The 12,580-nt window shown below is 44.0% G+C and overlaps 1 protein-coding gene across 1 annotated transcript; it reads right to left on the bottom strand.

Moving 5' to 3' along the window:
• Nucleotides 1-6,003: 6,003 nt before the first annotated feature.
• LOC119464090 (uncharacterized) lies at nt 6,004-7,960 on the bottom strand. The gene is made up of 3 exons (XM_037724922.2): nt 7,740-7,960; nt 7,265-7,418; nt 6,004-6,216 (listed from the first exon to the last, which is right to left on the bottom strand). The coding sequence occupies exons 1-3, from the start codon at nt 7,943-7,945 to the stop codon at nt 6,103-6,105; spliced, it is 474 nt and encodes a 157-aa protein (XP_037580850.2). The 5' UTR covers nt 7,946-7,960; the 3' UTR covers nt 6,004-6,102.
• Nucleotides 7,961-12,580: the final 4,620 nt, after the last annotated feature.

The following is a 12,580-nucleotide window of genomic DNA, read 5'->3' as shown; positions in this document are numbered from 1 at the left end:
TTTTTTTAAGACTTACCCAATGTTTTTGCTTTTGCAAACACTTCCAAGCTCTAAATCCAAATTCTGTTTCCTGAGTCACTAGAATTTAACTTTAGATCTGCAACGCAACCAATTGCATGCAAACTGGTCCAGCGGTTGTGTCATAAAAGCATTTCTGAGGTTTACATGCATTTGAATAGGGAAGTCTAATTGGACCCCCAGCTAAAGCCTTGCACGCAGGGTTTAAGCCGGGGTGGGGGGGGGGAAGGGCCTAGCCTCCCATCCATTCTGTAAGGGGCTTGTTCTTAGCTCACCAGGTTAACCGCAGCACTGCGGCATCTATTCGACAAGCTGCTGGAGGTGATGGTATTAGCAGCAGTGCCTTGTGCAGGGTAATTCTAACTCTCCAATTGTTTGATTAATATTATTATCTCCATTAATCGGCTGACGGGCCATGATCAAAAGCAGAAAAGCAGGTGTTGTGCTGCTGCATTCATTTCCCCAAGGCACTGCACAGACGGTCACCACCCTTGTTCCACTAAGATTCTTGGTGCAGCACACTGTTTCATGAGCCACCTCAGCGGGAAGCTACCTGCTCGTGAATTCGGTAATGTTTCTCCGTGCGTATATTCTTTGACCTGTTTCACTGCCGGATCCTATGATTACACAATCTTCTCATATATATATGAACGAAACGAAAGGAAACCTAGGCGCCCGATTCTCATTAGTCATGTCATACGAAGCCAACAAAGACACCAAGAATGTCCTTCGCGCCTTTGTTGGCTTCTTATGGCATCAATATATATATATATATATATATATATATATATATAACTGAAGAAAACGTTCTGTAGGTCCGGGGCATAAGTAGTTGAAGAAACGAAGGGGAATACTTACGAAAATTGCATATTTAATGGTTTAACGTTTCGGCCGTCGACCAGTATGGCGCGTGCATGCTCATATATATGAGCATGAATAGTAAAAACCAGTCAAAAGACGAAGGACAGAGAAGAGACGTGGCACACAGGACGACTGGACTAACAACTGTGCTTTATTGAAAACCCCCGTCTCTCAGGAAAACCCGGCGAGCATGCGCAGCTCAAAAGCCGACACCCACACGCAAACAAAGGTGATTGCAAAACGCCACGTAGCTAACGCCAGTGCCATAGGAAACTAAGTTCCTTCTGCATCAGTGAGAGAGAGGTAGAACTGATGCAATTATCCCCTTGCAAATTGATATGATAAGCTTCGAGAATTTCACGCTCCGCCTTGCCCTTGCCCCTACCAAGGATTTTAACATTGGAAACGTCTCTTCTCTGTCCTTCGTCTTTTGACTGGTTTTTACTATTCAGTATGTACCAACTGACCCAGACTGCTACTCTGCTGATATGAGCATACGCGCGCCATACTGGTCGCCGCTCTCATATCCCCCCCCCCCCTCCACTGAAGGCAGACTAAGCCCTGCTCGCAAGTTATTCTGCAGATTAAAACTCTCACTCGCCCGAATTCGTTCATACTTCGGGAAAATGCAGGGCGACTGGGACGAAGACAGGAGAACACAAACACTAAGGACAGGCGCTTGGCTCAAGCATTTGAGTTCTCCTGCCGTCATCCCAGTGGTGTGGCGTTCCCGCTTATAGTCTGAAGGTGCACGGCTACGCAGAAGAACTGCTATATGCAGCACTCGCTCCTTTACGCCCTATACCACACTGCTCTTGAACTGCATTCGTCATGAAGCGTATGCATTTCAACTGCAACGCAAACTGCATTGCAGCGGCTTCAAAGAACGAGCCTTGCGCTCGGATGTTCCTCTCAACAAAAAGCACACCTGTAACATGCGCATTCGCTCATGCTCGAGCCCAATGCCACTTTTCTATGACGCTCCCAACTGCTGGTGTTTACTGCAGTCGGCATTGCGGAAACTCTGCGGAATGTGAACAAACCGGCCAGCGGCCGTGGCTGCTGACGCACACAGGACACTCGTTACATGACGTCGCTTCTGTGAAAGTACAATGTTTATGTGAGCATCCGCGAGCATTCGCACGATCGATCACTTCCGGTGCCAACCCGCACAATGTTCGGAGCTCACGTTTGTCCACACTGTTGTGAGGTATGCAGCCGTCGTAGCCGCTCACATGCCGAAAGCGCTACGCTGAAATTGAGTAAAAACAAAACGACACAACGCAGCTGTGGCTGCAGCGGTAACTTTGCCGCCGCAGACGAACTATGCGCAGATCTTTTTTTTTTTTCTTTTATTTATACCTTTCCCTCATTAGGGTGGGCCACGCCAAGTCGTCGTCACTGTGCATCGATAAACGCAGTGTCGAAGCCTCAAAACCTAGCGTTTTAAAAGAGCGATAGCTCATTTCAACAGTTACTCCAATCAAGAGCGTGGCCGTCATGACAATTTACAATGAAGCGGGAGCCACAGATGCCTCCATATATGACAGTGCTATTTCATAGCGTATGCGTAAACATTAAATGCAGTACACTCGCCAAACACCATACAGTAGTAGCAGCAGTAGCAGTATGTGTTTTATTGTCCTTTTCAACAATACTGTAATAATATACAGACAGAGGAATCAGAGTACAATGCTGGATTCATATATATATATATATATATATATATATATATATATATAGGGTTTAATGTCTTCGTATTAATTACAATTATTGACAGCATACAAGCAGTTGTAGTACTGGCACCACATATACCAAAAAAAGCACAGTCAACCACAAAAGTTTAGGAACCACGTGATCTGAGGAAAGTTTGAATTTCCAAGCAGCCTGTAACAGTAGCCAGTAAAACCGTACATGAAAATGTTCGCATATACTAGTAGATGCTGTAAATGTGAATATCAGGCTGTGTTCTGAGGCCGCGGAGATATTCTGCTTTTTCGCAGATCCCGTGGTCCGTAAACATTTGTAGTCGACTGTACGATAACATATCGTACGTACACCACAGAAACACAATTCAGTACGGTGCACGCGCAGTGAGGACAACGCTATTTATTTACGTTTGTAATGCGTTTGCGCGTGTTTGCAAATGCTACCTAATACTATCTGTTCTTCAAAACATTAAACTTGCGGCATTGCGTGTTTTTCCCCTTCTTCTACCTATCCATTTCTGTAGCCGCTTTTCACTAGTATCTGCTGCAGATTCATTTGCGCTTACCCAACTTCTTATTTCTTGCTTAAGTGTATTTTGAATGGGTATTTTGAATATCCGATCTTGCTTCAGTCGAGTAGTTTTATTTTCACGAAAAGAGATTTTGGTCGAATCATTTCTTTAGAGAGCACAAAATGTGTAACCCGAGTCCAATATTTCGATTTGCAGTGTTTGTTTTAACATCATGACTGATAATAACAACGGTAACATTTTTATGCTTGATCTATTTGTTGTTGTTTTTTTTGTTAATTTAAAATTATATAAATTATCTTACGAGTACATATGACTCAGATGAACTTTGTTCTTTTTCTCTCGTTATGTTTTTGTTATTCTTGTGCCCCGAATCACAAGGCAACTACGATGTTATGGGGTACAGTAATCGAAACAACGCAATTCAACTCCAACTGTCCTCAAATCCTAAGGCCGAAAGGACGCTATTCACTTCCACATTTATCGTTGTGCGGATGCACACGGAGCACCACGCTGATAGTTACAGCGTTTAGAGGTCGGTCGTCCGACTGGTTGAACACGGAAATGGCGGAACATCTGCCTGACAACACAATGACAAGGCCATCAAAGCATAACTGGGCTTTTTGCGATTCACCGGCCTCGGTGAAAGCACACTGGGCTTTCTGCTGTTACCTCTTCCCTTTTGTATTCCTGCAATTTTTCTAGTCCTTCAATGAAGCGGTGTGAAAGAGAACCGTTACAGTAAATTATTCTTACACCTTCCTCTCATTATTCCTCCCGCTGGTGATCGGCAATCGTAAAAAGACCAAGACTCGATTGAGGGTCCTTCAATAACAAAACATGTGCTGGACGCTAGAAACATTGTGGATATAATGACATATGTGTACGAGCTTTGACCACAAAGAAAGGGCAGGCTGGACTTCCGCCCACATTGAAGCCCACCACCAACATCTGCTTCTCTTGGGTTTAAGACCGCATAACAGGTCCTTACCGTAACTATGAAATCTCCCAACCCCGGGCACGGGGAAATAGGCCAGTAAAATAAACGGAAGTCACTCAAACTCCCTCTCTAAATATATTTATATATTTATTTATTGAAAGTACCTCAAGTGCCCTGTACACAGGGTTTTCCTGTGTTTGTGTTTTCCTTTGGGCTTCACTCGGACTCAGGTTCGTCAGAATTCTACCACGCCGGTCTCACTCGGACTCCAGCTCACGGTTGGTCTGAGTCTGTGGAAGCTGACTAATTATAGTGAGAGGGACAAAATAACAATATTATTTGTCCTTCTCGTTCTCTTCCTCCTATTTCTCTTCCCGGTTAGTGAGCTCCCGTTAGACAACAAATTATTTTTCTTGGTAAGTGGCCCAAATCACAAGGTGCTCGGTGCAATATATCGTCCCACTGAGAGCATTTCGTTCGCAGAGCCCAAGAACTACCGCTACCTCGGTGCCACAGCGGCCTTGGTGATGGCAGATGTGTGCTGCCTCACAGCTGCCGTCTATTGTGGATCCTAAAAAGCTCCGATCGCTGTGCATTGCTTCCGAGATAAGCGACGGGGCACCGCGTTGACAGTCACGGAAGCCGTGTTTCTCATTCGCCGTAGAGCTTGCAGGGGGCGCAAGTCCCGCGCATAGGGCCACACATTCGGGTATTTTCGGATTGCGCTGGCCGCATTCGTTTTCCAGCAAGACGTATCAGCCAGATCAGCCATCAATCATAGCCAATTTCCGCAGTTTTTGGACATAAAAGCTCCATCAACTCTATAATAAAGGCTCACATAACACACACATACACACACATGCATACTTACGTACGACTACATAGGAACATGCATAGATGTATACATGCGTACATGCTTCCTGTGCTTCTGCGAACAGCAACGCTGAAGTCCCTGTAATATTGTTCAAGAATTTGAGAGTCTGGGACCTTTTTTCCCACCATTACCTTCTCCGTTGTGCAAACCGGAAGCTTGCTGGTGGCCCCAAAAGTCTCGACCTTTCTCATTTCATATTCACTCTGTCATTTCCCTTTCGGTCTTTCACAAGAATCAGTTTTACTTCTCGTAGCTCAACCAGGCGAGTTCTTGGATGAGTTGGTTGATGGTGCGGGATAAATTAATATAGCACGAAAAAGACGCGGACAGGACAGGGAATAGCACAAGCACTCACTGAAGTACATCCTAAGGTCCCTAAAGTTTTCTGGAGGTCACTGAAGTTTCTTAATGTACATCAGTTGTTAGTGGGCGCTGGTCCTGTTCGCTATTTTGTCCGTGCCTTTGTTGCGCTATTTTAATTAGTTGCGTATTTATTCTCTTGAGTCAACTGTGTACCTCACACACACACACACGCACAAACACACACACACACACACACACACACACACACGCATACATGCATACATACATACATACATACATACATACATACATACATACATACATACATACATACATACATACATACATACATACATACATACATACATACATACATACATACATACATACATACATACATACATACATACATACATACATACATACATACATACATACATACATACATACATACATACATACATACATACATACATACATACATACATACATACATACATACATACATACCTTATGCGACCTACTTTCTCATATTTAGTGCAAGGTCTAAATCCGGTGACCAAGTCAGCACTTAGTGCTGCGTCAAGATTTCAAAGCAAACTCTTCAAAGCGGAATACGCAGCTGCGTCCACGAAGTCCCATAACAGTAACAGGAATTTACTGTTTGATACTTTGTTTAACTTCTAAGACTGAACCCCTGATGGCCACGAGAATGTTGATTTTCTAGCGGTACATCGTAGAAGTGTAAAACAAGTCGCAGTCGCTCCCTTCAATCTTATAGCCGTGCTCCTTTCTTTCCATTTATTGTGTCGCGAAGCGGTGAACCGTTCAGGTGGTTGATGAGCCGAATTTCGCAGAGAGTGCCGTCTAGTACCATTCCTTCACCTTTGGCTTCGTTGGGTAGAGCACCATGAAATGGGCGTGGCACGCGACCACCTTGGTTCCGCTCTCAAGTCGCATAGTCCCGAGAAGTTCACCGTTCTGCGAGCAGAAGAACATTCACGTCCAAATCCACGCATAGAAAATTTTACGGTGAGAAGCGAGGTCTCATTTGTCAAGGCCAGCTCTGACAGAAATACACCTCGCAAAAGTCCATATTATAGCACATTGCTGTGATGGTCTGAGAATATCGTCGGAAAACCTGTGGGAGCTTGTCCGGGCCAGTGACTTTTTATGCTCTTTGTTGTGGTGTAAACTATACTGTTTCAGCGTGAGTACAGACAACGGGTGCTTGTCGCATGACCTGTGACAAGCACTTCTCCGCCGACCTTCTCCAAAGGCCGTAACCGTTGGGCAAATAAGCCGAAACTAACTGCACAGTTCTGCTTGTCATGCTTATAAATATCTGTGTGTGCTAAATATAGAATGGTAAATGTTAAATATTTAATGTAAAAATATCTAAAGAAATCCACGTGGAAAAACACAACAAAACTATTTTCGCCGTCACGGCCGCAGATCGGCCTTTCATAAGTATTGTCTAACGCGTCTCACGCGTTTTTCAACGTGAATTTTGTCATATATATATATATATATATATATATAGATAGATAGATAGATAGATAGATAGATAGATAGATAGATAGATAGATAGATAGATAGATAGATAGATAGATAGATAGATAGATAGATAGATAGATAGAGAGAGAGGGGGGCGGGAAAAAGGAAAGCGAGAGGCCCGATTTTTATTAGTCATATCATATGAAGCCTACTAACAATGACACCAATGACAGCATAGGGGAAATTATATGCGGTTCTTAATTGAATTACAGAAATGATAAGTAAATCGAAATGCAAGTGCATCAGAAAGCAACTCGCCGCACGCGGGATACGAACCCACGTCTTCGGATTACGCACGCGTTGCTCGTGCCAATTCAGCGACCACGGCACCGTTTTTGCCTTCCAATTTCCGGGGTAGTTATGTTTATCCCTGGCAGTGTTAGCCAGCCTCACCACTCACAGCCTTGGCGGCGGATGTGGATCATTCTATACGTATAACGGAGAATTGAGCCGCGCTTTAGCGCTTACTTACCCCAATGTGTTTGTTCAGCTTCGGCGAGAGCTTGAACTCCAGCGTGCGGTAGTAGGTACCCGGGGGGATGGGACACTTGGCAGTGTTCTCTGGCTTTGTTCCGTTACCCAAAAGCCTCGTCGTGTTCTTGTTCTCCTTGCAGAGGTCGTACACGCTGCAACAAACGAGCCAAGGACGTCATGTTACCTGCTCCAAGTTGTCGAATAGCTTACTTCCTTACTATGTGGTGCACCCTGCGCTTTGCTTCCTGCACCCGGCGCTATACGGTTGAACACCGTAGAAGGCTACAGCGCGGAACCGATGAAGACAAAGACAAGAGAGGCACACAAATTACACAGACAGAGCGCTGTGTCTGTGTAAGTTGCGTGCCTCTCTTGTCTTCGTCTTCGTCGGTTCTGCGTTGTAGCCTTCTACAAGAGTTCATCGACGGAGCGGGGTATATTTGCGGGCATATGTTCCCAGACACATTGCTTACCAGCTTCCGAACCCGTCAATGCATGGCACGATGTGGCCTTCTGGAGTGAACAAGGCAGTCCTCAGCTTCAGGTCCTTGAGGATCGCATCGTAGACGCGCAGCTTTATCTTGGCCTTCATAGTTGAGCCTACTATGGCATCTCTTGTTGTCAGGCGTGCTATCTCGGCTGTGTGATTATCTGCGTTGTGACAAGGGGTTATCGGCATGTGCCTTAAGCACCATCTCACGCGATAAAGAGCCTTTGTAAATATAAGGCGTACCATTCAGTAGATAACTTCATTCGCATTTTCCACGATTTTGTTATCTTCACTGACTGTGTAGCCACTGGGCAGTCAAATGAATATACCAGTATGCCATCATCATCACCAACTTTTTGTATGCCCACTGCAGGACGAAAGCCTCACCCAGCGATCTCCAGTTACCCTTGTCTTGCGCTAGCTGATTCCAACTTGCGCCTGCTGATTTCCTAATTTCATCGCCCGCCTAATTTTCTGGCATCCTCGACTGTGCTTCCCCTCCGTTGGCACAAATTATTTAACTCTAAGGGTCCAACGATTATCTTCCCTACGCATTACGTGGCCTGGCCAACTGCATTTCTTGTCTTAATGTTACATAGAATATCGGAAATCTCCGTTTGCTCTCTAACCCACACCGCTTTCTTCCTGTCTCTTAACGGTACTCCTAATATGTTTCGTTTCATCGCTCTTTGCGCCGTCCTTAATTTCTTCTCGAGCTTCTTTTCAACCTCTAAGTTTCGGCCCCATGTGTTGGCACGGCTAGAATACAATGATTGTACACTTTTCATTTCCAGAAACGCCATTTGGGTTTACCTATATGGTGGCATTTGTGATTCCGTACATAAAGGTATTGAATAGAAAAGTATACAATACCAGTTTTGTACTGAACCACAAGTGCCGCCAATACAGGTGAACCAAAATGACGCTTGTAAACATGTTTTGTCTGCTTAGTCTATAGGTTGTTTCAGCGTTCACGTATGATAAGCATTTAAACTTCCTGGCATTGAAAACATTCGTCGCTAACTCCTATAGGGTGCCTCGCTTGTGAACGGTGCCATGAATTGTCAAGTACCCGAGATTACACTAAGACCATATTTCATGGATTTCTGATCATTTATCTACACTAGTACTGCCAAAAATATTGGTTTAAATTCTCAAGCAGAGTATCGAATGTGCCTCGCCGACAGGAGCCTAAAGTGCCCTCTTGACAAAGCGCACTGGAGCAAAAACTCCTTTTCTCACGAAACAATATGAGCGGACACTTTTTGTCCAAACTCGAGATTTGGTAAGGCGTCACCAGCTAGTTTTCTTCGAACTTAGCACCCATTTTCCGCCTTCGTTCCGAAACACACAAACGATCTAGCTAAGTCACGTGAGCTACTTTTTATGTCACTGCGCTTTAATATTGTTATAAAAGCTTCCCTCCGTGTTTCTTGCGACAACGAAACACATGACCTTTGTTTTGTTCTGTCCAGCAAATACAACCAAGCAAATGTACGATAAAATTTTTCGGAAGGGAATGTTGCAACTCCTGGTTCAAGGCGCAATTTTATATCAACTACAAGTTGTTTTGTTTTGAGGAGCACCATATGAGCTCATATTGTATCCTCGTGAACGCTATCTAGAACTGAACGCCCACTTTCTGATTGGTGCGTTTTGCCCTCTCATTCAATCACTATGACATTTTCATAGCACACACTCAAAGATATTGACGCGGGTGGAATATTATTAGACCTTGTGCATGTATTTGTATGCTGCAATGCAACAATGTCAAGATGATCTGCCAACGAGCCCGTAATAGCCAATCGTATCGGCATTGTGAACTCGCGAAGTGCGCAGAACTCCACCTGTTGATCACTTGTCGAGAAAATATCTGAGAAGCTCAGAACCTACTCCTCAAGTATAGCCGTCAGTCTTCAAGGGACCTCCTTAAACGCGTTTCGTGGAACGTGTACTGAAATACGTAGAGTGCTGCATGAGGCTGGTTGTTCCATCAGAAAATTTGCATGATAAGAACAGCGCAAAAGGCTTGTTCGTACAACGCAAAAGATTGTATTGAGAAATAGAAAGACGGGCACCAGTGCACTGACTGACAACCACCAAGCCCTCAACAACTAACACAGCTGTTAGCGTTGGCCAGCTAGTGCAGTCGTTAATCGACGCTGAACTTGGAACATGGCTGTTAGCAATAATCAACTACAAACATAGATGTTAGTGTTGGCCAACTAGCATGAATTTGTCAACGTTGACCAAATAAAATCGCTGTTAGCACTCATTCGAGTGTCTTTCTATTCCTCGTGCCATCTTTTCCACTGTTGACTGTTCACAAGTCAATGTCCAAGCTTGCTGCCATAATTAGGTCTCCACGCACAGAGGTGACACGGGGACGCTCGACTTACTGTCACATCTGAACATAGGATGGTACTGCACGGGGCCTTCGTTTCCACCGCCGCCGAGGGAGCCCAGCAGTACTGCAACGATGGCGAAGGTCATGACGGCTGGCTGTTGCCTAAGCAGGTAAAAAAATTGTAGTCCTACGGGCTGCGACTCCGCGTTGGACCCCCCTGGAGGCTATTTAACTGGTCTTTGTAACCTCACCTTTTCTTGGCATCGACAATGAACTAAACTCAAGTAAAAGAACAGAGCCCAAGATGAAAAATGACTGAATAATTAGAAACTGGATGTCCGCGCAAAATGCCGGCAGTTTTAAGACTCACAGCTCCCGGCTGGTGGCTCATCCTATCCTTTAGGTTGGGTATTAAGTCATTAGGAGCGTCGTTAGCCAATCGCAACAAGAATGGAAGTCCCTTTCCCCTCACTTTCTCTTCGGAACATCTGCTTAAAAGAAACCTCGGATCTGGGGCAGTCTGAAAGAAAAGTGGAAATAGAAGTAATTTTTAAGTACTGAAAAAAAAAAAGGTTTGATAAACATTCAGTGGTACTGCATTTAGATTCTGATGAATTGCGCTCCATCTGGCTTCTACGAATGTCTTATGGGATAGCCTTCATCCTCAAAAGTATGGAAAAACTTGTTTGAACCCATTCTCCATTATTTTTAGGTAGAGTGACATGACAGAAGAACAAATTTATCGGAAGAATGGACGTCTAATAACGTGTAGGTGTGAACAACGACACTCGCTTTCAGTACAAAGGGTTTCTTAAAATGTTCATTATTGTGGCGGCAGATCGGCAGCTGCTGGAGATAAAGCCGTAAATCTATGTGCAGCCTCTATAAAGGTAGAAGCAAAAGCCACTTCTGCACTGGTTTCATTTCGTAAAATGAGGTGAAGCATGTAGTGGGAGACAACACTGCAGTTTATTAGTTCATGTTCTCATTTCTTCCCCGCAAGAAAACTATATTTATGGGACTCTAGCTCTCCACAAGTAGGAAAAGTAAGCCTGCTAATTTTATTTGGTAGGACTGCCCTTACTCCTGCAAATAAAATCAAGTAAATGAAACACAATGTATCATTTTTCCGACTTTTCTTGTCTGCACTTATGTGCACCCTATTAAGCGAATAAATTTAAGGGTCCCCTTCTCTGGTTTCTTTCTGGTGGGCCTACTCCGAAGCCAAACGTTTTAAATAATATCATTACCTGTATTTATGGAGACGTCGGCATCCGTATGCGGCTCCAGCTATTGATTTTCTCTGACTTAACAGATGTGCACAAAGCGATGGACATTTTGCAAACAAAGAAATCAAATGCAGTGACAAGTTTTTAATTTCATCCGCAATCCCAAAGCCACACGCACTCAAGCAACTATTCCTTGTTAGTTGGCCATATGCAAACGTTCCTGGAATTGTAGAAATGACGGTTACCTAGTGAGATTAAAAATCTGTTCGCAGTGTTTTCTGGCACGCGCCAACAAAACTTAAGCTCTGAAACGAATTATCTTGGCTTTGTCTCAAAATTAGAAGGGTACTTTTGAGTCAGCTCAAATCGCCGTGAAAACCGCAACATTTTAAGAGCGGTATAGTTTGAATGCATGACATACAGGCATTCAGGGCCGGCCGATTGAGCATAGGCCAGCGTTCCTCTAGGTCACCCATTTTGATAATTACTAAAAAGCCTCTCTGACAGCGTAACAGGAGCGACAACACCTGTAATAGCATGATTAGAACCTTGAGTCAAACTAAAGCGCATAATCACATCCCCATACAACATCTGCAGGTAATTGTTCAAATAGTACCATCTCAGAGCATCGTTCTTGTTTACTTTTGTACACCTCGCTATCTCTCGCAGGTACTTGTTACCTTAACGAAAATATTTCAACTTCCACTAAATGGGATTCTATGGTCGAGAACTTTAAAAACAGTTTCCTTTTCCTTACGCCCAACGATAAAGTAAGGTTATTGTGATTGTATTCAGTTAACTTCTCTGAAGACCAGGCCACTATGCTGTCCTGAACTTTATAACCAATATTCTAATTACGGAGTTATAATAACGTTGAGCTGCGCTGCCACCCCAAACCTTATCTATCACCTCACATTAAATGGCCCAAGTTTTACTACTTCCGTAGGTCTAAATCAATATCGAGAAGCGGTACCGTGAAGATGTCGCCACGTTATTTTTTTACGTTTTATGTGCTTAATGTCTATCCGCTTGTACTTGCTAGAAACTACCATGCTGGACTGTCGACTAAATGAATTCCATTGTCTCATCGTAGCCCAATATGTCCAGGAAACAAGTCTAACACTACGTCCGCGCTTCACCATTACTTTAAAACAAAGCCAGCTCTAAAGAATACACTTGAAGAAAAAAAAAGTTCATCACAGCAGCAGTAGTAGCGCAACTAGAGTGTTCGTCATCGTCATATCAAGG

The sequence above is a fragment of the Dermacentor silvarum genome, chromosome 9 (assembly GCF_013339745.2).
Source record: "Dermacentor silvarum isolate Dsil-2018 chromosome 9, BIME_Dsil_1.4, whole genome shotgun sequence".
NCBI lineage: Eukaryota > Metazoa > Arthropoda > Arachnida > Ixodida > Ixodidae > Dermacentor > Dermacentor silvarum.
This window is presented reverse-complemented; position numbering and strand designations above follow the sequence as displayed.

Excerpts from the sequence above, each read along its gene's own strand:
- LOC119464090 (XM_037724922.2), bottom strand. The coding sequence starts at position 7,945 with ATGCCGATAACCCCTTGTCACAACGCAGATAATCACACAGCCGAGATA. Across the intron at positions 7,419-7,739 it reads ATTGACGGGTTCGGAAGCTG|CGTGTACGACCTCTGCAAGG; the intron begins GTAAGCAATGTG and ends CGTTTGTTGCAG. Across the intron at positions 6,217-7,264 it reads AGCTGAACAAACACATTGGG|AACGGTGAACTTCTCGGGAC; the intron begins GTAAGTAAGCGC and ends TTCTGCTCGCAG.